At 43.3% G+C, this 25,916-nt stretch overlaps 1 protein-coding gene across 4 annotated transcripts in view; it reads right to left on the bottom strand.

The window, feature by feature from the left end:
• MCC (MCC regulator of WNT signaling pathway) overlaps positions 1-25,916 on the bottom strand; it is a 232,105-nt gene that overhangs the window by 187,353 nt on the left and 18,836 nt on the right. For 2 of the 4 annotated variants that reach the window (XM_069962701.1, XM_069962703.1), the window contains exons 2-3: positions 21,329-21,567; positions 18,930-19,138 (exon numbers count right to left, since the gene is read on the bottom strand). In XM_069962701.1, the coding sequence (XP_069818802.1) occupies positions 18,930-19,138; positions 21,329-21,567 (448 nt within the window). Of the gene's footprint in view, positions 1-18,929; positions 19,139-19,929; positions 19,949-21,328; positions 21,568-21,856; positions 21,929-25,916 lie in introns of those variants that run through there. The other 2 variants (XM_069962702.1, XM_069962706.1) reach the window with 2 other exon arrangements.

Here is a 25,916-nt window from a genome sequence, read left to right as displayed (position 1 = left end):
AATTGCAAAATATCACATCTGTTTTTTTTTCTATGTGAAACTGTGTTAAAAATCCACTGCAATTCTGTCTTCCCAAGATTACAACTTATCACCTCGTCCACAGTATGCATGATATGACTGCTTGGAGTCTAACCACTGTAACCCTACAGATCAGGAGAACAGGGATCTCTAGTGCCCGTTTGGATGGAGCAGTGATTGGATGTGTACTGCTTCTCTATTCACTCACAGAATGCTGAAGAAGCTTCAACCAATGGAGTTGAAATATCACAAGCAACCTGGAGACAGATGTGGTACTGTTTTTGCAGGAAAGTTGCGGTGTTTCTCCTAATTCTGGATAACCCATTTAACTCTGGGACACTGAGATCCCAGCAGATCACACACTATCCTGTGATATTCCATTAATATTAAAGTCCTTGAAAATCTCTTCAGTACCTATATTCAACATCTATAACTGAGAAAAAAAAATTAGAAGAAAAGGGCCAAAATGAAAACTGATATGTTTAAGTCTGTGACAGTGGTGATTTTGCCGCTGTCGAAAGCTTTTGTTGGTCACCAGGCCTCCTGTAAAATACATTTTAAGTCCTGCGTCTGTCATATGATAGCAGCCATGATTTCTTTCAATGCCAGAACTTGAGTCATTGGCTGCAACAACTCCTATGCTCGTTGCCAGTGAGAAGCATTGTTAAAGAGGACATCCTCAGTAACATATGACATTTCTATTTTAAAAAGTTTAAATAGCAAAAACTTTTTTACTAAAGCTCCTGCACGCTGATAAAACCAAGCAATAGGTCAGAACATCCATGGTGTCTCTGTAATTCTCAAAGAATAAGAGAAAACCTCAACCTCCCGATCAGTCCCCAGCAGGGAACGCTCATTAAGGCGGCAGTAAATATTCACACAAATCTGTTAAGCTACAAGTACAAGTGAGTATCCATAACAGCGTGACTTAATGGCTGCAATCTGCCGACAATCCTCTTTAGTGTAGTGGCATCCTCTGATGGTGTACAGCTACCAGATTATATGTAGTGTGACGGATTTCAGGTCTAGGGGATCTAGAACATGGCTTACAACTGTAAAATCCTGCTATACAGATAACTCATTTGTTTACAAAAAATATATATTAAAATGATGTACTTATCAAAGCACTATGGAAAGCTGCAGGTGCTTTATAACAGAAGTAGGTAAAAAGCTGCAGGTGCTTTATAACAGAAGTAGGTAAAAAAACAAACTATAAAACAGGACTAAGGCCGGGTTTAGGTCTTTTGTGTCACTAGTAGACTATGATCGCTCCATGTACAAGTAGCACCTTGTCACGGCCGCGGCGGCGTCCCGTGCTCCGGGCCGCCGCCGCGACCTCCCTCTGCCCCATGCAGCTGCCGGGGTCCATGTGCAGGGACCCGGCGCTGCTACCTGTTCGGCCCCGGGGGGCGCCTTACCTTGCCCCGCTCCTGTCTCCGTTTGTGCCGGCCGGCGCGCGCGCGCCGGCTGTCTCAGATTTAAAGGGCCAGTCCGCCCCTAATTGGTGTATGCACACAATCACTCCCTATAAATTCCAGCCCTGCCCCACTACAGGTGTTGGAGCCTCTACATGCTTCCCATAGCGTTTGGCCCAGCTCCCTGTTGTTCCTGACCTTAGTCCTTGTCCCTTGTTCCTGTCTTCAGTCCTTGTCCCTAGTCCTTGCCCGCTGCCTTCCCATTGTTCCCGAGTCCTGTCCGCCACCTGCGATCACGTCTACAGTCCTCTGCCTGCACTATCTCCTGCCTACTGCTCCTGCCACGCCTCGCCTGCCGTCACTAGCAACCAAGCCAGGGGTAGCAACCTGGGGGTCGCCTGCCGCAGCAAGTCCATCCCGCCTTGCGGCGGGCTCTGGTGAAAACCAGCGGCCCCTTAGACTCCGCTCCCTGGTGAGGTTAGTGCTATCGCTAGTGACGGTCCAGTGGATCCACTACTCCAGGCGTTACACACCTTATGGAATTTACAGCATCAGCAACTGCCTGACCATCGAATGTCACTGCATATGCATAAAACAGAGCAGATGAACACACAGCTCCATTATGGGTGGAATGTGACACTGTAATTTAACAGCTTCCCTGAATTGGCTCCCATAAACTTAGATGGAGTAGAACTGAGTAGAACTGCTTACTGCTCCTTTCAAACAAGGTTACTCAGGATCCAAATTCTTGCGATCGTGGAGATCCCAGGTCTTACACAAGGCCAATAACTAAAGATTACAGACGAGCGAATCTCGAGCATGTTCAAGTTCAACCGAACCCGATCGTTCGGCATTTGAATAGCAGTGGCTGCTTTAGTTGGATAAAGCCCTAAGGCTATGTGGAAAACTTGGATATAGTCATTGGCTGTATCCATGTTTTCCAGACAACCTTAGAGCTTTATCCAACTTCAGCAGCCACTGCTAATCAAATACCGAACGTTCATCTCTACTAAAGATTAAAGTCATTTTATTTATCTCTCTCTCTCTCTCCAAGGAGGAAGTAGAGGACTGCTGCAAATCTAGTTTACTCCTACTCTGCCCCATTAAGAATGAAATGAAATGAGAACAGTCTATAAGTGAATAAAACTAATAAACAGCGTAAACAGCATTCAAGCTTTAATGGCCGACAGGTGTCCTAAAGGATTTTTAAGTAGCTCATAGAAAGAAGGCTTTATTTGTCCCGGTTACCTTACTTACTTGCATGCATGGATTATAAAGAATTATTGCCCAAATTTACTATTGTCACTGCTGAAATAATGTTGTTGCAGTCTGCGCAAATATCTGCCTTACATGCCTTCTTCCACCTTTAGGCCAAGTTCACACGCTGTAAGACACCAGTTGTTTTGTGACCCAGCCGTGTCACAATGCTGGCCGGATGAACTTCATTTGTGCTCAATTGGGATGTGGGCGCACATGGATGCGCCCACATCCCAATTCAACATAGCACACAACGGTTCAGCCGCACTTTCCATTGTGAAAGCAGTCAGTTCTGTGCGGCCGCTACTCAATTAATAACGACCGCAAAAAACTAGGCCATTAGGAATCTAGGCCATCCACTCAATTTCAACATTGTGTGAACAGATCCTTTCTGTGTTTTTAATCCACTCCTGGTTTTGGTTGCAATATGAGGACCACAATACTGACTGAAATATACGTAGTGTGACCCCAGCCTAAACATGTAAATGTATTAATCAGGTTCTAAATCTGGGGCTTTCTGTTCTGAAGCAAGACATGCCATATTTGTCTGAACTGAGTAAGCAGTTGCATGATGGGCAGGTTTAAATATTCATAAGAAACTACTGTCTCTGATATGGTTTTAGACTTGATGATAAAGCATCCAGGGACCGGTGTGGTGGGACTATTAAACTGTGACGGCGAATACATTTACTTAAGAAAAATGTGCTTACCGCAAGTCTGCTCTAAATTACCATCCATTTACTAAATGAATACGCAAGTGCCAGGAATCTCAGAAATTGTGTGAGCAGCTCTCATGGAAGACCATCTTTCTTTTCATCATTTATACACAAAGCAGACTGCTAGGTTCACATCTGTGCTACCAAAAATAACCAGTGCCAGAACAGATTAATCACGTAATGGGTACCAACAGTGTCTATTGGATCATATGGTGTTAGACTATTATAGGGTTCATTGGGTATCTGTCATTTTACCAGAAAAATATAAACATAGATGGATCCTATGATGCACACATGAAGAAAGCCTAACACATGTATTAGAGGATATGTACAGTTTCCTTCAATAAAGAAACAAGATTCTGTAATTTCCTTTCTGGGTAGCAAGTCACTTTAGTATGATATTGTCAAAGCCCCTGATGTAACCCCCACTGACAATACAGCACTGTTTCTAACTGATTATAGATGAAGTACTCCATCTTCTGCTAAAAAATTGAGAAACAATACAGACAAGTGGCCATTTTGTTAGCAGGACACAGAGATCTATACGTACAATTTATACCTTGAGAGATCAATGAACATAATCTCTTAAGTACTATAGATTACTAAATGTGGCCACTCAAAGCACACAAAGCTTATCACTACCTGAACATCCGCTATACTCACATAAACAATAGCTATATTTGATATTCATACTATAAAAGGACATTTCGGCTGATGCTGAACTGAGTGTACACTAACTAAGAGCCTTAAGGAGTTAAGCACATTAGAGTAAATGCACCCTTGCATCATTCTTCATCAAAATTTTATTAAATAACAAAGCCCTTACTATCATGATAATCTATTCTTTCCCATGAGGTCATAGGCTATTAGTTACCAGACCAGCTTGCAGCAACGGTGACAGTAACCCCAACACATTCAGCTAGGATAAAGGCAAATATAAGACCACTTTCCTTGTTTATGCATTGTAGCACTATGGCCTTAGGCAGCATTCTGCAAATAGGGAAAAACTAAAATTCTGTATAAAGGCTCTTAAATTTTATATATACACGTACACCCAAGGTTTATAGATAACAACATTTTCTGAAAGGTTATCTAGAATTAGAAAACCTAGGTGCTGTCTTCTGAAAACAGCACTATGCCTTCCATCAGGTTGTGTGCAGTATTACAACTCAGATCCATTCACTTCAATGGACAATGGAACTGAGCTGCAATATCACACAGAAAGAGGTCAGGTATTCATAATCCTGGTTAAAATACAAGTATTTCCTAAGTGTTGCACCTTTCCTCTGGTAATCTTGCTAGAAATGTATGACTAAATAGCCAAATGTCTGACAGCTTTGATTGGATAGTTTCAGAATGTAGGGACACCCCCCCAACTGGTAACACCCAGTTGGCTAATTAGTCATGCATTTATAGTAAGAAACAAAGTAGTGACAACACAGAACTTTAAGAAAAAAAGATGTTAAATACCATATACTGTAACTAGATGTATTGAAAGCTTGGTGACTGCAGCAGGCACTGTAAATGCAACCATTTCATGATGTCATCCTGCAACTGTAGGATTCATGCAGAAGACGATTCATACATTTTGAAAATCATTAAGAAATACAAACAAAACTGAAAACACTTCAAGAACTTCCACTTGATGTAATTATCTTAAGTATAAGAGGAAATGCTCTTTAACTGCTCTCTACTTGAGGAACTACCTGTCGGTGCTTTACAGACAGAGGGTATATGCTTATGTTTACTAGCCATAAAATGAGTGATTTACTTTATATGCTAAACAACCAAATGTGTGCCTGGCATACCGTTCACCAAGACACGGTGTACTGATGAAATGGGCCATTCTCATCACTCGGAGTATGGACAGTTTAACAGCAATGTAATTTATGTCACACATGGTGTAAGCAGATGCTCGCTTTCCGACTGTAAACAGACAAGCTCAATTCAGCATTTATGTTACAAATTAACATAAAACAAACCTTTAATGTACATTGCTGTAAAACCCCATAAATATACTAAAAGCTAAGTAATAAAACACCTAGTACATGTGCAACATGCTCCTATATAAACAAAAGATAGCAAGCAGTGCCCTATGCAAATCCAGCAGAAGAAAAAGACAGGCCTTTTCCATCTGCGTACACAGACGCTTTTCATTGACCGCTGTCTGCATTCGTCCATTTGGCAAGGACTACCTAAAACACTGCATTTCAAATGGAATGGGTGAATTCCCCAGTATCCAGTATTAGCTTCTAACACATTAAAATCCGGAGAGCAGTCATAAAACATCCCACTATGTAAGGACAACTCACGTCACATTTTACTACACAAATAATTCCTGAAGTGCTACTTGGCAGCAGAGCTTTGCATCATCGTATGGGAAGTGTGTCTCTAGGGTATAGTGACTTTGGCACCATGTCTTCAGACTGCAGGGGGAGAGAACAGTGAAGGTGGCTGTGCTGGGGAAAGACTGGGCCATTAATCTGTCTGAGAACTCCCCCTCATGACCAGTCATGGAAACGCAGAGGGGAAGACACAGGCTTGCTGCACAAACACAAAGTTTATCTTTGAGGAAACCTTTTCCTGCAGTGCTTTCCTAGCACAAATCCTCTAGCCCATGAAGAATAGGAATACTACACAAAATACATAAAATCCATTCATCTATATAACCACTGAATAAGCCATCAAAGCTCTTATATTCAGCTATATCTTCATTATGTCTGTTCCAGAAAACAGGGAAATCAGTTGAAGTGAACCTGTCACATGCAGACTGCTATATGGTCTTGCAGGAAAGGATTCAGTATAACCTATGGATCTACATCCCTGCTCATTCTGGGTTTAGCAATCCAGCAGCGGATGGTCCTATTCAGATACTGACAGCTAGCTCTGTATTCACACTCATAGAGGGAAGGATGCTATTCTTTAAGTGGGACCAGCTACTGGACTCCTAAGCACAGAAGGATTTCTATTTACTGAATCTTTCCCTGTAAAACCATATATCAATCTGCCCAGCTCCTCCTGCTCTGTAACAAGACGGTGGCATATTCAACATGACAGGATGATTCAAAGTGTTACATGGACACATCCCATGAACAACTGGTTTAGCAACTGCTCAACCAGAGAGCTGCACAGTACAGATAAAGACACCCAAATCAAATAATTTTTGGTGGCTTTAGAATTGGGGCAGGCAGGTAAACAATGCTATATTCTTCTGTAGCATGTCAACTTTTTACCTGATGTCAGAAAACCCCCTTAAACTTTGCAACTAAAAACTATACCAAACTCCTCTCCACAGCACCAAAGTGGTAAATGAGATTACTAGGTACCTCATTCCATTGCTGTATGGAAAGTTTTACAACACTTTTATTTTTTATTATTATTTTTTTTTTATTGCACGGCCACTGTAAATACATGATTTAATGATTGTGCGATTTTTACTGGCCGCACAAAAGATTAAATCATCCAATGAGCCGGTGTTTGCTCGCTCAGCGACTGATCTCTGGCTATTTTAGGGCCGTATTAGACTGCCCGATATGCTGGGTAAGTGAGCGTCAATCTGGTAGATTGGCGCTCATTTATACAGCCTATTACATGGCTCGATTATTGTGCAGCAACACCTGCACAGACATAGTTAACAATGTCCCTGCAATTCTTGCCTTATAGGGGTATTCTGGCGTGTAAAGAAAATAATCAAGATGTTGCTTACCTGTCCATGTTCCCCATTCACAGTAGCCGCCGCTGACACTTCCAAACCAGTCTCTGCAGTGACAGTCCATTCAGCCAATCACTGGCGTGGTGCTTTCTCGGTCAGTGATTGATTGAGCGGCCTGTCAGTGCAGCGGCGGGTTCAGAAGTTCTAGTGGCGACTGCAGTCAGCTGGGGACACAGAGACAAGGGAGGAAGACTATGGGAGAATGTGGACAGGTAAGCAACATCTTTCTAATTTTTTATACCTTACATCAACTGTTGGCCGTGCATCACTATTACATGGAACAATAGGCAGTCGGCCGCCATCTGCCCTTCACTTTGTGTAATTGGTGATGTGCGGATGGCAGACAATAATTTTCAAACATATTGGAAGACAATAATTAGTCAATCAACTTCTCAGCTGATCGTTGTCTTTGTTAAATGCGACATTTGCCCAAATCTGCCCAATTCATTAATCGCTCTATGTAATCGGGCTCTTACACGCTCATTAATGATAACTGAACCTTGTGAAAGGGCCCTTTATCTGGTTACACAGTAGATTTTTCACAATTTTCTAATATACAATATCCCGTGGTAAAGGTGCAGTAACTCTTGCCAATATGTAGAGAAGAAATCAGCAGCAAAAGTCCACAACATGGTACTGTATATTAGGTTTTTTAAGTCTCACTGTGAATTCTTAAATGGAGCCATAGGACATGAAACTTCAGATTATCGCAGCGGATTTTGTTGTGGAACTTGCAGTGTGAAATCCATTGTGATACTGTACATGATCTATACTCACCTGATTTGTGTCGACCTCCGTCCGCCATCTTGTAACGATGTCATCTTTGGGCGGGTGGCCGAACCGCTCCGACTGTCCCTAGTGCCGGATGCCCTAGGGACGGTCGGAGTGGTTCGGCCGCCCGCCCGAAGATGACATCATTGTTACAAGATGGCGGACGGGGGTCGACACGAATCAGGTGAGTATAGAGCACTACACTTCCCCCCCACCCACGCTAGACCCGGAACACAGGGAAGTGGGCCATTCACTAACATAACATACATTACAAAGTTGTACAACTTACCGCCGCACTACCCCTTTAAGTAGGCGGTGGCTAACAGTACGGCGTATTGCAGCGGATTTCTCAACGTGAAATCTGCTGAGATACTGTATTTGTGAAGGCATGCTTAAACACATTTTCTGGTGTTTTTAAAGTGCTACAAAAAAACCTAAGGGAAACTAGTGTATGCTGCATATAAAAGCCACAAACCCAAAATACAGCACACATGTATAGAGCTGATCTTCAGCTGCAGAATTTTCTGCAACATATCTGCCACATGTGAATTAACCGTGAATCTACACAAAAGTCTAACGTCAATAATGTAAAAGAAAATTAATTCTCTGTAACTTGCTCTTGAACCTTTGCCCACAGAGGTCTAAATTAGATTTTCCCCCCCTTTTTTTTATTTTTAATAACACGGCAGGGACGAATAAGGTAAATGAGGTTTTGAAAGGATATTTTCTCATTAAACAAAAGCAGAGCTTTTCCCACCCTATTCACAGCATAATATTACTGCGAAAGGAAATTGGATATTGGATAACACTAGAGATGTCTTATTAATATTGGTGTAAGGCACAGTTCCAAAGTCAGACGCATTGCGCTAGGATATATTTTTTACCCTCAACAACAATCCAAAAATTGATACTCGGCACATAAGGTGCATGGTGCCACTCAATGCAATATTAATCAGCCTGGTAATTAAAAGAGAGATTTTTATGATTTGCAGATTCACAGCAAGTTTTACAAGCTGTAAAGCAGAGAACGCTCCTCAGGTTATTTCATGCTAACAAGAGTTGGAGAGGATGGCAACTTATTTTAATTAAAACTATATTTTCTGCAAGTCTTTAAAAAGCAGAACAGCAAACAGGTTGCTTCAAATAAAATGCAGATTTTCCCAATGGAAATAAATAAGCGCTGGAAGGCCCTGTTCACTGTGTGCATCAGAGGGTAAAATGGAGGTCTAGTAAATGCTATTAAAATATAAATATGTAACGTATTTCCTGTTCCTTCTAGAGCACACTGTCACCAAGTACATCTGATTTCCTTAAAGGGGTATTCCCCCCAAAATTATTTTTGTATTAATACATTGCCCACCCGTAGCTTTCCATCTTTCCAATAACAATTTATTATGAATTCTGCACAGTTTTGCTGTTATCCAAATGCATTCACCCCCACCAAACAGATAGAATCATCAAATCTAAGTCCACTCCGACACGCTCCCTGCTCCTGGCCCGCACCCTCCGAGACGGCATCACGTGTCCTCCCTCTCTTCAATGGGCTGGGTTAGCACTTCTAACCCAACCAATCTGAAGAGAAGGAGGACACTGACGGGGATGGCTGATGTTAGAGAGGGAGATAGTGATCAGTGCAGCTGTCACTGTCTCCCTCTCTAACAGCAGCCACCCGGTCACCCATACCGTGTGCCCCCCAGCGCTCCCCTGCACTGTTCCCCCTTACTGCGCTCACACTGACAGCGCTCACCCGTGGCAACCCCCCCCTGCGCTCACCCGCGGCACCCCCCCCCCTCACCCGCAGCACCCATTTTCCACAACCCCCCGCCCCCGCGGTGTCACCTGCGGGCATTCCCCGCCGCCCGCTCTCATCATGCACCCGCGGAAGCACCCGACCGCCCCACCCTGTCTCACCCGCGGCAGCACCCCACCCCCCACCCCGTCTCACCTGCGGCCATCACCAACCCTGTCTCACCCATGGTCCCCTCCCCCTCTCTCACCCGCGGCAGCACCCGACCCCCCCACCCCGTCTCACGGGCGGCCATCACCACCCCGGCCTCACCCATGCAGGGCCGCATATGCCATGAGGCAAAGTGAAGTCTTTGCCTCAGGCGGCAGATCACACGGCCCTGAGGGGGGCGGCACAGCCCCCTGTCAGCTTCCATGTTTACATCACTTGGATGACTGCTCACCATGCCAGGACGTCCTGTGCTGTGAGCGCTGACAGCCACATTACACTGCCTGAGGAGGAGGAGATCTGCTGCACAAGGTGTAGGCACAGTACACAGGGGGTTACTGGGCAGTTCCGCCCCCTGCAGGAGGAAGCTCCGCCAACACACACGGCCGGCAACATACAGGAGAGGGGAGGAGGCCTATGTAAGTACCTCAGCATTGTGTATGTGTAAATATATGTCCCTGAGTGATTGTGTGGGTATATATACCTGAGTGTGTGTGTATGTGACTGTATGTGTGTATACCTGAGTGAGTGTGTGGTGTGTGTATTTGACTGTATGTGTGTATACCTGAGTGAGTGTATGTATGTGACTGTATGTGTATATACCTGAGTGTGTGTGTGTGTGTGTATGTGACTGTATGTGTGTATACCTGAGTGAGTGTGTGTATGTGTGTATACCTGAGTGTGTGTATGTGACTGTGTGTGTATACCTCCTGAGTGTGTGTATGTGACTGTGTGTGTGTATGTGACTGTATGTGTGTATACCTGAGTGTGTGTATGTGACTGTATGTGTGTATACCTGAGTGTGTGTATGTGACTGTGTGTGTGTATGTGACTGTATGTGTGCATACCTGAGTGTGTGTATGTGACTATGTGTCTATATATATCTACCTGAGTGTGTGTATGTGACTGTATGTGTATAAAGTATATGTACTTGAGTGTGTGTGTACATGTGTTTATATGTACCAGTGTGTATACATGTGACTGTGTATATATCTACCCGAGTGTGTGTATATGTGACTGTGTATATATGTACCTGAGTGTGTGTATATGAGATTGTATGTGTGTATACCTGAGTGTGTGTATGTGACTGTATGTGTATATACCTGAGTGTGTGTATGTGACTGTATGTGTCTATATATATCTACCTGAGTGTGTGTATGTGACTGTATGTGTATATATGTACTTGAGTGTGTGTGTGTACATGTGTATATATGTACCAGTGTGTATTCATGTGACTGTGTATATATCTACCTGAGTGTGTGTATATGTGACTGTGTATATATGTACCTGAGTGTGTGTATGAGATTGTATGTATGTATGTATATGCCTGTGTATAGGTACTTGTATGTGTCTTTCTGTAGGTACAGTATGTTCAAGTCCATATGTGTATATGCGACTGTATGTATGTGCCCCCATGTATGTGAGGTTTATTCGTTAACAATATGGTGGTATGACATCATTAGTCAGTGGTAATATGTGGTCAGAATTTGTCCCTTGTGTAGCGTTGTTATTAGCCCTTTATATACTGGGTTTTAACAATACGATGATACCCAGCACAGTGTGGCGGTAATACATGTTCCTGGTGTGGTGGTATTATTTGTTCTGTATATCACATATCTCTCAGTATACTGGATGTGGCCAGTAAGTGTGGGGGCAATATGGATGGGCATATTTTCTGTATACTCTATAGACCATAAACTTTGCTGGTACCGTGGTATATGCAGCAGATTTAAAGTGCGTTTGTTTTGGTGCAGAAATACCGTACAGTAGATCTGTCGCAGGTCCGCAACGTCTGCAGAGGATCCGGTCCACTTACTTATCTTCTTCAGTGCGGGGGGGGGGGGGGGGGGGGGGGGGGGGCGCAGCATCATGTCAATTCTCACCTCAGGCAGCAGAAAAGCTAGAATCGGCCCTGCACCCATGGCACACGTTCCTCCCCCCCCCCCCCCCCCGCTCACCCGTGGTAGCACCATCCCAGTCTCCCTGCTCTTCCGAGGCCTCCCGCAGCTCAGTAGCATCACTGAGCTGCGGGAGGCCTCGGAAGAGCAGGGAGACTGGGATGGTGCTACCACGGGTGAGAGGGGGGGGGAGGAACGTGTGCCATGGGTGAGGCGGGGGTGGTGATGGCCACCCATGAGACGGGGTGGGGGGGGGGGGTCGGCTGCTGCCGCGGGTGAGAGGGGGGGAGGGGACCATGGGTGAGACAGGGGTGGTGATGGCCGCAGGTGAGATGGGGTGGGGGCGGTGTCGGGTGCTGCCGCGGGTGAGGGGGGGGGGGAAGGAACGTCCCGCGGGTGAGACCGGGGGCGGGGGGAGTAACATGCTGCCACGGGTGAGACCGGGATGGTGATGGCCGCAGGTGGGTGGGGGTCGGGCAATGCCGCAGGCTACATACCCAACACCAACTCAACTCGGCTTTGCTACATACCCAACACCAACTCAACTCGGCTTTGCTACATTCCCAACACCAACTCAACTCGGCTCTGCTACCTCCCCAACTCGCCTCTGCTACATCCCCAACTCGCCTCTGCTACATCCCCAACTCGCCTCTGCTACATCCCCAACTCGCCTCTGCTACATCCCCAACTCGCCTCTGCTACATCCCCAACTCGCCTCTGCTACATCCCCAACTCGCCTCTGCTACATCCCCAACTCGCCTCTGCTACATCCCCAACTCGCCTCTGCTACATCCCCAACTCGCCTCTGCTACATCCCCAACTCGCCTCTGCTACATCCCCAACTCAGCTCTGCTACATCCCCAACTCAGCTCTGCTACATCCCCAACTCAGCTCTGCTACATCCCCAACTCAGCTCTGCTACATCCCCAACTCAGCTCTGCTACATCCCCAACTCAGCTCTGCTACATCCCCAACTCAGCTCTGCTACATCCCCAACTCAGCTCTGCTACATCTTCAACACCAACTCAGCTCTGCTACATCTTCAACACCAACTCAGCTCTGCTACATCTTCAACACCAACTCAGCTCTGCTACATCTTCAACACCAACTCAGCTCTGCTACATCTTCAACACCAACTCAGCTCTGCTACATCTTCAACACCAACTCAGCTCTGCTACATCTTCAACACCAACTCAGCTCTGCTACATCTTCAACACCAACACAGCTCTGCTACATCTTCAACACCAACTCAGCTCTGCTACATCCCCAACACCAACTCAGCTCTGCTACATCTTCAACACCAACTCAGCTCTGCTACATCTTCAACACCAACTCAGCTCTGCTACATCTTCAACACCAACACAGCTCTGTTACATCTTCAACACCAACTCAGCTCTGCTACATCCCCAACACCAACTCAGCTTTGCTACATCCTCAACACCATCTCAGCTCTGCTACATCCTCAACACCATCTCAGCTCTGCTATATCCGTATCACCATCTCAGCTCTGCTACATCCTCAACACCATCTCAGCTCTGCTATATCCGTATCACCATCTCAGCTCTGCTATATCCGTATCACCATCTCAGCTCTGCTATATCCGTATCACCATCTCAGCTCTGCTATATCCGTATCACCATCTCAGCTCTGCTACATCCTCAACAGCATATCAGCTCTGCTATATCCGTATCACCATCTTAGCTCTGCTACATCCTCAACAGCATCTCAGCTCTGCTATATCCCCATCACCATCTCAGCTCTGCTACACAATCATCAGACATAAGCATTGCATGATGGGAAATGTAGTTTTCTATCTTGATAATAGACCATCTTTTAGAAAAACTTGTAACTCTGGAACGGCAGCAGCTAGAAAAACGGGGGACGGCTCAAAATACTCAGGGGGGCTTGGTGAGTAAGACTAGCTAGGTTTGGGAGCATTTCATTTTTTTTTTGCTCTTGGGGGGAATACCCCTTTAATCTTATCTAAAGGTGTCTGTGAGCAGCCGCAGGAAACAATGCAAACTTGATGAGATGTTATTCAAACCCACTGTGCCAGTGTTGCAAGACAATGGTGCCTACCACTGTGCCAACCTGCTGCTTACTAAAATAAAGTCCCCAAGTTAAATGGTTAAATGGGTATTCTGGAGAAATATTTCTATATTTAAACCTGCTAAGGGTGGGAATAAAGAAACTCAAATACAACTGATCCCTCCCAATGGTGGTGTTTCAATGGTGCTGGTACTTTTCTCTGTGCCAACATGCAGGAAATAGCCACTTTCTGGCTGCAGAGGTGATGCTGGATTGGCTGAGCAGGCATCTCCTATGTGTAGGGATAGAGAGCAGGAAACGCAGGTGGGAACCAGCACTATTGGAAAAGCATCAGTGGGGTAAGCCGGAGGTCATCACATGTTTCTTTATCTTTCCCCTAATTCAGAGAAATTTTAATTGTGGAAATATTTTTCCACAATACCCCTTTATTGCAACAGTCATGTAACCTGTCTGGACAGTCACTGTGAGACCCCATGGGCCTTCCCCAGCCTGGAAAGTGGAGTCCATGTTCTCTACATCTAGTGGCTGTCATTCAAACAGGTTAGGTGAATGCAAGTGGGTAAGGGCACAGTGATAAAGAGAACATGGGCTGGGCTTTCCTGGGGTCTTGCTGGGCTCTAGGCCTCATTTGTAAATAAAAAATAAAGGCTTATATCTTACAGCTAAACAGGACTACATAGATAAAAAAAAAAGATATGCCCAGCATCATGATGACAAGCCCTATGTGCTTATTTACACTCCTGCTTTTAGCTGACAGATCTGCTTTAATAGTGTTAATACTCCATTTATGCAGTACTCTGGGCAGACATCAGTGAGGGAACCAGTTGTGTCTGGGAAGTTGCAGGCTTCATGTTCTCAGTGTCCAGATTCTTTTTTGTAAACTCCTGCAGGTAAAATAATCCAGGGATGCCTAGGAACCACTGTAAAGCTAATTTTTTATTGGAACTGCCAAATAACGTGTATGTGTGCATGTGTTTGGGGGGGGGGAGGTCACATTGAAATGTCCATATTTTTGAAGCACTGTACTTTTCAATTAAGATAATTTTAAACTAGTCCTAACTTTAAACAAATCTATACATTGTTAATGTGGTAAATGACTATTCTAGCTGCAAATGTCTGGGTTTTGGTGCAATATCTACATAGGTGTATAGAGGCCCATTTCCAGCAACTATCACTCCAGTGTTCTAATGGTACAATGTGTTTGCTCATTGGCTCAGAAGGCTAATTGATGATTAGAAAACCCTTGTGCAATCATGTTCACATCTGAAAACAGTCTAGCTCGTTACAGAAGCTACAAAACTGACCTTCCTTTGAGCAGATTGTGTTTCTGGAGCATCACATTTGTGGGGTCAATTAAATGCTCAAAATGGCCAGATAAAGAGAACTTTCATCTGAAACTCGACAGTCTATTCTTGTTCTTAGAAATGAAGGCTATTCCATGCGAGAAATTGCTAAGAAATTGAAGATTTCCTACAATGGTGTGTACTACTCCCTTCAGAGGACAGCACAAACAGGCTCTAACCAGAGTAGAAAAAGAAGTGGGAGGCCGCGTTGCACAACTAAGCAAGAAGATAAGCACATTAGAGTCTCTAGTTTGAGAAACAGACGCCTCACAGGTCCCCAACTGGCATCTTCATTAAATAGTACCCGCAAAACACCAGTGTCAACATCTACAGTGAAGAGGCGGCTGCGGGATTTTGAGCTTCAGGGCAGAGTGGCAAAGAAAAAGCCATATCTGAGACTGGCCAATAAAAGAAAAAGATTAAGATGGGCAAAAGAACACAGACATTGGACAGAGGAAGACTGGAAAAAGTGTTGTGGACGGATAAATCCAAGTTTGAGGTGTTTGGATCACAAAGAAGAACGTTTGTGAGACACAGAACAAATGAAAAGATGCTGGAAGAATGCCTGACGCCATCTGTTAAGCATGGTGGAGGTAATGTGATGGTCTGGGGTTGCTTTGGTGCTGGTAAGGTGGGAGATTTGTACAGGGTAAAAGGGATTCTGAATAAGGAAGGCTATCACTCAACGCCATGCCATAATCAGTGGACAGCGCTTGATTGGAGACAATTGCATCCTACAACAGGACAATGACCCTAAACACCCTAAGCAGGCAGCTGGTATTCTATCGGTAATGGAGTGGCCAGCGCAGTCACCAGATCTGAACCCCATTGAGCTGTTGTGGGAGCAGCTTGACCGTATGGTACGCCAGAAGTGCCCATCCAACCAATCCAACTTGTGGGAGCTGCTTCTAGAAGCGCGGGGTGCAATTTCTCCAGCTTACCTCAACAGATTAACAGCTAGAATGCCAAAGGTGTGCAATGCTGGAATTGCTGCAAAAGGTGGATTCTGTGACGAAAGCAAAGATTGATGTAAAAATAATGTTATTTCAAATACAAATCATTATTTCTAACCTTGTCAATGTCTTGACTCTATTTTCTATTCACTTCACAACGTATGGTGGTGAAGAAGTGTGACTTTTCATGGAAAACACAAAATTGTTTGGGTGACCCCAAACTTTTGAACGGTAGTGTGTATATATTAGAATGTGTATATATATATATATATATATATATATATATATATATATATATATATATATATATATATATATACTCTAATATAGCAAAATCTAGTTAGGCTGGGTTCCCACTGTTTTTGTAGTTCGTTTTTCCATCCATCAATTTTTACATCACATTTCTGTGTACAATATGTAAAAAAAAATGTGTTTGATCTTTTTCTATAAAGTCAATGAAAAAACGGATCAAAACAGATGCACTCAAATACATCCGTTTTTCCATCCATTTTTTTAAAAAAGGGATGAAAAACACGTAGCGTGAACCCAGCCTTAAAGTGTCACTGTTAAATTTTTATTGCAGAAATCAATAGTACAGTCGATTTTAAGAAGCTTTGTAATAGGGTTTATTAGCAGAAAAATGAATTTTTATCATGAAAAAGCAGTTTGAAGCTCTCCCCCCTGTTTTGATGGTTTTCCTATGGAGAGAGAAAGTAAAAGCAGCAAAACAGGACAACAAAGAGTTAATTTTCATTCACATCAGGGGCTCTCTGCTCTGCAGTCCTCACTGACCTCTCTGACCACTAATTAGGTCTCTGAATAGCTCCCCCACTGAGCAATCCTTTGTTCTTGGCTCTCAGCTGCCCACTAATCTCGCTCCTTCCCCCTCCCCCCTCCCCTCTTCATAGACCAGACAGATCCGACTGATGAAAAAACTGTCGAGATTTCCTGATTCTGAGGAGTGGATGACAGAAAGGAGAGGAGGGGGGGGGGGATCTGGGAAAAGTCTTTTTACATGCAGATAATGGCAGATTTGGCTAATAAACCCAATTACAAAGTTTCTTAAAATCGCCTGGACTATTGATTTCTGCAAAAAAAAAAAAATTAACGACTGACTAACATGTTAATGGAAGTAATAAATATGTACTGAGTGAAAGAAACCTATGTAAACTGCTACCTTTCTCATAAAAGAGCTGGGAAACAGGAAAGAAAAAATAAAAAGTATGCATCTATGGGAAAAATTTTAGAAAACTGCTCATAAAGGATGCATTTCCAATAATATCCACATTCAGCACAAATATGGTTTATGTGCTATGCTAACACACAAATATAACTTCACTAAGGATCAACCCCATGCTTTATGGCACAGTATAGCTAAATACACTATATATGCAGGAAGCAGATCAGCTATTTCTGCCCCTTCCCAGAATACCATAGTGTGCTGAAATCCATCATAATCTGCGTAATGGGGTCATTGCAGAGATCGCTGGATGATAGGATAGACATTAATACTGAAAGGAAGATGAAAAGGAAAATTTACACCAGCGCATACTTTTTGCCTTCTTGACTTTAGTCTGGCAATTACTATCTGTTCTTTGTTAATTAGACTTCTGGCACATATAATTCAGAGCCGCCATCCACAGGGAATCGCTGAGGAATTCTCACACCAGTCCCCAAAATGAAAAGAGACTGGCACAGCTCCATGTTCATTAGAATAGAAGTATGCCCTCAAAGATAGAAATGTACACGGCAGAAGATTACTACCACACACCTCTGGGCAACCTGGGAAGACTCAACTGCTTATTTGTATCAATAATATACACTAGAATGTATGTGATAAAATGCTTTATATTACACATCAGCCTACAACCAATCAGTATCAATTTCTAAAGGCACTCAAGTCTTCTTTTATGGTCATAGGAATATAGCAAAAAACACTGTTTCCGGGCAATTAATTAACCTCTTCACCATCCCACATGGGTACGGCCACACGTACCAGCTGCACTTTGGCCAGACAGTGGCTAATACTTATGGATTCACATGCAGAGAGGAAAAATATGCCATGCATTAAAGTGACAGAAATATTCAGCTCGGATTTCTACCACATATTTTTCTCACTGTAATCGATGCAGATTAGCCCAATTCAATGGAGTCAATCGGTGTTTGCTCCTTTCCCAAGCAATCCACTTTGATGCTTTGGCTGTCCAGACATGATGGGAATTGTAGTTTTGCAACAGCTGGAGGGCCGCGAGTTTGAGACCCCTGGTGTAGAGTATTAGTATCTGTACTCACTGTATATACTGACAACAGCCTGTGTACCTCATAGAACTAAAATCAGACTCCCCTCCTCCAAGCTGGAATCTCCTGCTCTGTGGTGATCTTGTCAATAAAATGGGCGACATTGAGGAGCATGTGACCATGGCCCGCCCCCAGTGTCCTCCATTGACATATACAGGTTCAGTGGTGGATATATGCTCCTTCATGTCAGCCATCTTATGGACAGACTCACCACAGAGCAGGGCAGCACAGCCAGGAGGAGGGGAGTGTGATTTTAGCTCTTTGAGGTACACAGGGAGCTGCTGTCAGTATATACAGTAAGTGCACTTACTAATACTGTAAACTGAACAATTTTACTATAAAGTGGCCAACCCCTTTAATTAACACATAAGGGCACATGCCCCAACAGTGGATTCCAAACATACTTAGTATGCTGTTACCTAGTTTACCACAAATTTCTATAATGGCTTATCTATTATTTCCCTTTTGCAGCTTTAGAAACATAAGATGAGTTTTGCAAAATAGAACACAAAAAAAAAAAATCACAGCAATCATATATAACTTACAGTGTTCGCAAGCTCCAGGTAGCTTCCACCTACATTGTTAGTAAGACACGGGCTTTGAGTAAGAAGTCTCTGTAGGGCTGCTTGAGTCGTGGCCTTACCACCAAACTCCAAAAATTTCTGCATAACTGAATGGTTGTGTGGATCTGGACTTTGGAGATCTCGTGCTCCAGAATCATATTCCCAGCTCTCCCGAGCTCCAGATAAGGCACCTTTAGGAAGTAAAGTAAGAAAATATATGAATATTTAATGTGAGGCGGAACTCCGGGTTCTGAGGTCAAAGTTGTTAATGTACTGACTGTGATAAACCCTCCCAGCAGTACAAAGAAGCTACAATGTTGCAGATAAAGCCTGCCAGGGACTTGTTTACATCAGCTGTCTCAGAAGAAGGGGGGGGGGAGAGACAGAGAGAAAGGCTCACACAAATATTTTTGTGTTTTCAGCAGAAAGCTGCAGCTGAGATTTGGGAGATGGAGACTAAATAGATAATAACAATAATGAAAAGAATTGTTAGTCTTACAAAGGGCAGCAACATATCAAAAGTTATGTTTGAGTGAAATACCCCTTTAAGTATCTTTCTTTCTTAGATAGCATTCACCATGTCACCATGCAGGATAAACCAGTGACACTTTTATAGTTTGGACATTTCCAGTAGAACACAGACAATATTGTGTATGAGTCCCATATGAATGAATAACCATGAATAGGAAACAAAGGCCAACATTTATCAAAGGCCCCATTCACACGTTCAGTGATTTTCAAGGTCCATCGTTCACATCCATTGATTTATATGGGAGATCCGTGCCAAGATCACGCTCCACATTATGACGTATCCTATTTTTTACACAGGATGAATTGCGGATCCGTGAAAAAACGGAATGCGTGATTAGCCCAACTGAAAGCAATATATATTATACACACACACACACATTTTTTTTAAAGCGCAACTATAATTTCAGTAGCCAAAAAATGAAATTCCTCAAATAAAAAGCCCTCGTGTTACCTTTTAAAAAGAGCCCTAAACTGTGTTGATAGCATGTACGCTCGCTGAGATATCCCCAGTTGTTTGGCTCAGAAGAATAAATGAATTTTTCTCCTGGCTGAGAGAAAGTGGGGGTGGCCTATCCCTCATCTCCCTGGCTGCGTCCCTCTATCCACTGAGCAGCACCTTAGCAGATATATCAAACATGGCAGGATTAGATACAGCCCCAGCATACAGTATCACAATGTAAGATTAGATACAGAGCCCCAGCAGATGGTATCACACACAGTGGGATTAGATACAGTCATCTGCTCTCATAACACTGTAGGATAATGTCAGTCATGGAGGTGGGGGCACCTGCTACAGACCTCTGACAGGGAATGTTATATGTACTATGGAAGGACTGCAGCTGTGTTGTGCTGGGACTTGTAGTCCTCCCCTCAGTGACTCACCCACTCTCCCTCATGCAGTACATGCCTGGTATGTCCCTCCTGGGTGAAGCACTGAGTACTTGTGCCTCCATCCAGCTCTTCCCCTGCGCTGCTCCTCACACACAACACCCTCAGCTCTGCTAAGTGACCTCTGTGAGGGGAGGGGGGAGAATGTGCTGCTAGGATGTGAGGGGAGGGGGGGGGCAGGAGGTTTTGTTTATGTTTCTCTCTGTGTCAGGGCTGTAATCTGATCCTCCTGTCAGAGTCTGTACACTAATGCCCCTATTCCACGAGTCGTTTGTAGGAGCAAACGAGCGCTATTAGCGCTCGTTTGCTCCTCGTTCCCCGCTCGCTGCCGCCGCTATTCAACGCGGCGTCAGCGAGCGGGTGAGTGCGGGAGGGGCGGCGGGGAGCTGCTGGGGGGGCTGCCCGGGGGATCGCTGATCGTCCGGGCAGCCCATAGGATATAGCAGCATCTGCTGCCGACGGTCCTATTCAACGGAGCGACGGCAGCAGATCGCTGCTATATCAGTCGCTTGTTTTTCAACATGTTGAAAAACAAGCGACTGCAACGATCAGCCGACATGAACGATGTCGGCTGATCGTTGCACTCTGTTCCACGGGACGAATATCGTTCGTAGCGGCCGTTATCGGCCGAATACGAACGATATTGCTCCTCTAAACGACCCGTGGAATAGGGCCTTAAGTACGGATCTGCAAGGAGGGGGCGTGTCCAGCAGGAATGCAGAAATAACTCAGAGGCAAATAGAGCTCTGACGGGACATTTGGCTTAATGTATTTAAAAAACTGTTCATTTTAGGTTATTAATGTATATTGCAAAAAGTCTTATCATGACCTAAGCTAACTAAAACTAAATGGTCAAAATATTTTATAGTTACGCTTTAAGCATTAAGCTTTGACAAGTAAAATAAAAGTCTGTACACCATAATTTTAAAGGAGCAATCCCCAGCAATATAAACAGATCTCACCAAGGCTGTGGTCACTTCCAGTTGGCCAGGAGGTTATTCTGTCCCGCAGCTTTTTGTTCTTGCACGAGTCATCAGACAAATCCACTTCCTCCTTTCTGATTTCTCGCACAAGTTGCATACGACATTTGGTAAAATCATGAAATGAGATCTTCCCACTCTCATCGGCCCCAAGCTGATGCATGATCTCCGCTACAGATTCCTCCATGTTCAGCTGTCGGCAAACCATTAATAAATCATTCCTGAAAACAGAATAAAGTGGATGTATTGTTACTGGATGGATACAAGTGCTGAACACTTCAGTGCACATGTCTACACGGGAGCTTGCTGAAGCTGTGAACCTCCAGGGATACCTAACAAAGCTGTGTTTCCTGGAAATCCAGGCTTCCCTACAACCTGGTCAGGGATTCCCCAGAACTCAACAGCAACACATGCAACTTATACAGTAGAGATGGAAAAATTATCTAATTAAATAAGATTCATGGCACTACAGTCTAATGCAAAACACATCTAATATTGTACCCCTCTCACCCCTACACCAAGCTTCTTTGGGGTAAAAATGGACATAGAAGATACCCAGGAATGGAGACAATGGGGGAGATTTATCAAACATAATATAAAGTAAAACGGGCTCAGTTGCCCCTAGCAACCAGACTCCATCTTTCCTTTTCTAAAGAGTCTGTGAGGAGTGAAAGGTGGAATCTGATTGGTTGCTAGGGGCAACTGACCCAGTTTCACTTTACACCATGTTTCATAAATCTCCCCCAATGCCTCCATGTGGCCAGCTTGATTGTACCCCCTTCATAAGGATCTCACTTTAAGTGCCCTTTGTTTCACCATCCTCAAGAAGCAGAGATGACACATCAATGCATTGTCCAGGAAGATGTGTAAGAGGCATAAAAGTAGCCATTTTCACACACATTTGATAATGCCAAGTAAACTATTGTTCTTTACTGTCCAGACCATACAGCAAAGCATTAACACTTTAGTGTCAATTAGCCTGCAGCAAGGTAATGGAGGTATTTAAGGCAGCATCCCTGCTGGGAACCTCAGTCATCTCCTAAATCCTCAGGATATATTAGATGTAATGAAGCAAACATCTACAAATTCCACAACACAAAGGCCGTGGTGCATGGACGGCTGAATTTTGAGTAAGCAGAAAGATTAATAGTAGTGAAGGCAGCGGGAGGTGATGACTAGATAGAACAAATAAGTGGGAATACAGTTCAGCCTCATTGCTCAACGAATAAAGCATATGGACGGGGAGGGTAGTCCTACTAGCAGAATCACTTTAATATTGGGGAAAACTTCTCAAAACTGGTGAAAAAGTCAAGAAGTTGCCTACAGCAAACAATCGGATCCCTGCTCTGGTTTTAAGAGAATGAAAAGATAGAAAGATTTAAAAAGACGACTAAATTGCCACAGGGGTGAAGCTATTTTTTCCAAAACTGTTTGCTAAATATTTACCATTCTAGCATGGAGCTAACAGCACAGGTTTACTGAAGCTGTCGAGTGTTCCTACTGGGTGCTAAAGACTAGCGCATAAAAAGAAGTGGACAACAAATCCCCCCATCCCTCTCCCTTGACCTCCATGCCCTCCACAGCAACTAATCGCAAGGGGGTCGTGGCTGGAGGGCACCTACCTCTATACATGGGATCAGTGGAATGGGGTTAAGAATAGAGATGAGCGAACCAGCTTCGAGTCAATCCGAACCCAAACGATCAGCATTTGATTAGCGGGGGCTGCTGAACTTGGATAAAGCTCTAAGGTTGTCTGGAAAACATGGATACAGCCAATGACTATATCCATGTTTTCCACATAACCTTACAGCTTTATCCAAGTTCAGCAGCCCCCGCTAAACAAATGCCGAACGCTCGGGTTTGGATGGACTCGCTCATCTCTAGTAAACCGATAAATGAAGAAAAAAATTTTGCCACCGTCTACAACTTTTATCACCTGTAGATTGAGCAATCCTAATCTGGAGAGTGTAGACTAATCTCTATGATGACTGCACACACTGAAAATGATCCTGCCTCCTTATGTCTCGACAGCACTACCTCAAAAGCAGCAGCATCATGAAGGGCATTATACAACAGTACTAAGCAGTCTAAGCTGTGAATCAAGCCCAGAGGTGAGATCTGATACTCATTGTAAACTTATATATAGTGTCTATGGTATGTTTGTTCTGTCTCTCCAGCTATTCCCATCGTCCCCTCTGCAAAGACTTGTATGGGCTCATGTAAGCTGATCCCTCAGCTGCTACTCTGGTCTCTCCGGACAAATTTGAGCTGTTTTAAGGTTCTATTACACATACAGATATCTGACCAATTTATCTGACAGATTTTTTTTAAGCCAAAGCCAGGAATGGATTTGAAAAGAGGCTAGATCCTAGTCTTTCCTTTATGACCTGTTCTCTGTTTACAGTCTGTTCCTGGCTTTGGCTTCAATACTCTGTCAGATAAAATGTTCAGAAGTGGGAACAGGAAAGGTGCATGATAAGTAGAATCAGATGATTTTCTCTGATAAGATACATTACAGAGTTTCCTATATTCAATATATATTAAGTTTCCCTGAACCAACAGAGCCTACTTGTACAGTTACAACTTGAGGAAGAGGTTTAGACTGATGTTACTCTGTTTTAATATTTGAATGGTAAACATAGCAAACAGCGTTTGGCCGTGGTGCAGCCTAAAACTATGTAGACTTTGGCCTCAAAAACTGCATGAAAACACCTGAATAAGGAAATACACCTAAAACGTGGAGACGAAATTACCACTTACTGAAAAAGACACTTATGGACTGAGTAACCCTGCACTAACCAGGTAAAACACAGAAAATAACCAGATGAAATCTTTACAAAGATTTTTATTCCAAACAAATGTCTAGTAAAAGTCAGACAGGCATCCCGATGACTCTCTTTTTTATGATATGTGCAAGTTTCTGTTATCTTCCCCAACACTCAAACCCTGTAATACAACTATCCTGGCCTTATTCAATGACTCACTGCACCACAGTCTACATGGCTGGCTTGTAATTACTCTCCATCTATATACAATGTCTGTGAGCTTTATTGCTGAGAAGCCACTACAAAGAAAAAGAATGGGGTGGGGGGTACATTTTAGTCAATAATGGGGTTGCCTATAAAACATAGAAAATGTTTAACAGTGGCTATGTTGTTTCATAAATCTGGTGCATCTGTTAAGTGTAAACTAACTATTAGGCTGGGTTCACACTGTGTTGTTTTGTCTGTTTCAATGTTCCTTTTATAACAGATTTCATTTTAATGAACAGAAAAATATTGGAAAAATGTAAAAAAAAAACATTCATACAAAAAAAAATTTAACATTTTATTTTTTTTCCTCAATATTTTGTAACTTTTATGAATTCAAAGACAGGATTCAGCCAAGGCCCCTGAGACAGCATTGGATGATGCTTTGTCTCAGGAGAGGGAGGATCTGGAGACAACTTCCTGTGAGGGCTTAATCAAACAAAAACATGCTGAAGCCAGTACTATAGTCAGAAAGAAATGAAAATATATGAAGTTATATATTAGGGTGGTAGTTTATTACCCTCTCAGCCGTATGTTTTGAACAGGAGCTATTGCTTAAGATAATATATTTAATAAAAATAAATTATCCTTTCAGATCTATATTTCCTAACATCATTGTTTAGTAACTGATTGTAAGATTACAGCACAAATGACTGGATGAACTGATAAAATTTGTAATGTTTAGAAAGTTGTATTAAATATTATGATCACACACAGTTCTTCATACTTCTAATACTTACATCAGCTCTAATCTTTAAACAAAAGTTTATGTTAGACAAAGGGGAATTCTTCCTATCTGCATCAATGCAGGCCTAGTGAAACAGTAGGTGTTAAATGCATTGTAAGGAATGATTATAGTGAAAGTGCTTCTAATAAAAAAAAAATCAGACGCACTGGGGCGAAAGGAGGAAAAATGGAAACAATTACAAGCACCTTCCTGAAAATCACAGCCAAGAGAAAGCGAGACTGCATTCATATTGGATGCATGCCATCCGGTAACAACAAAGCAGCTGCATAGTCCCTGCATATCGAGTCCATACTATTGTGCACTGCTGTATGGGGCCACCATTCGGTATTACATTATTCCCAAGAAGCAATGCCCCCTCGTGGAATCCATAGAAATGTGGGAAAAAAAAAAAAAATTATAAGGTCTGGGTGCCATATTATAGATCTGCATAGACTTGAGAGCAACATGTTGAAAACACAGAATGTCTATCTACTTAGGGCAGGTTGTGATTTATACAGCCAAAGGGCGACATATGGTGCATTGCTTATTCATATAATTACAGATGTACTATAAAATTATTCAAGGAAAGCGATAAGCTAAAGCATCAATCTCTAAGATACAAAACTTAACATTATAGTTAATATTAATGACTTCCCTCTACACTAGAAGAGCCTACATTAAACAGCAAATGTAACCCATACATGTGACCCAAGCAATATGTAGATGACAGCCAGAAGAACAATGACATCACTTTTTATTCTTCTGAATAATTTATCATACCTCCCAACCGTCCCGGATTTCGCGGGACAGTCCC

The sequence above is a fragment of the Dendropsophus ebraccatus genome, chromosome 3 (assembly GCF_027789765.1).
Source record: "Dendropsophus ebraccatus isolate aDenEbr1 chromosome 3, aDenEbr1.pat, whole genome shotgun sequence".
Classification (NCBI taxonomy): domain Eukaryota; kingdom Metazoa; phylum Chordata; class Amphibia; order Anura; family Hylidae; genus Dendropsophus; species Dendropsophus ebraccatus.
The sequence above is the reverse complement of the archived record's forward strand: the minus strand, read 5'-3'. Positions and strand labels throughout refer to the sequence as shown.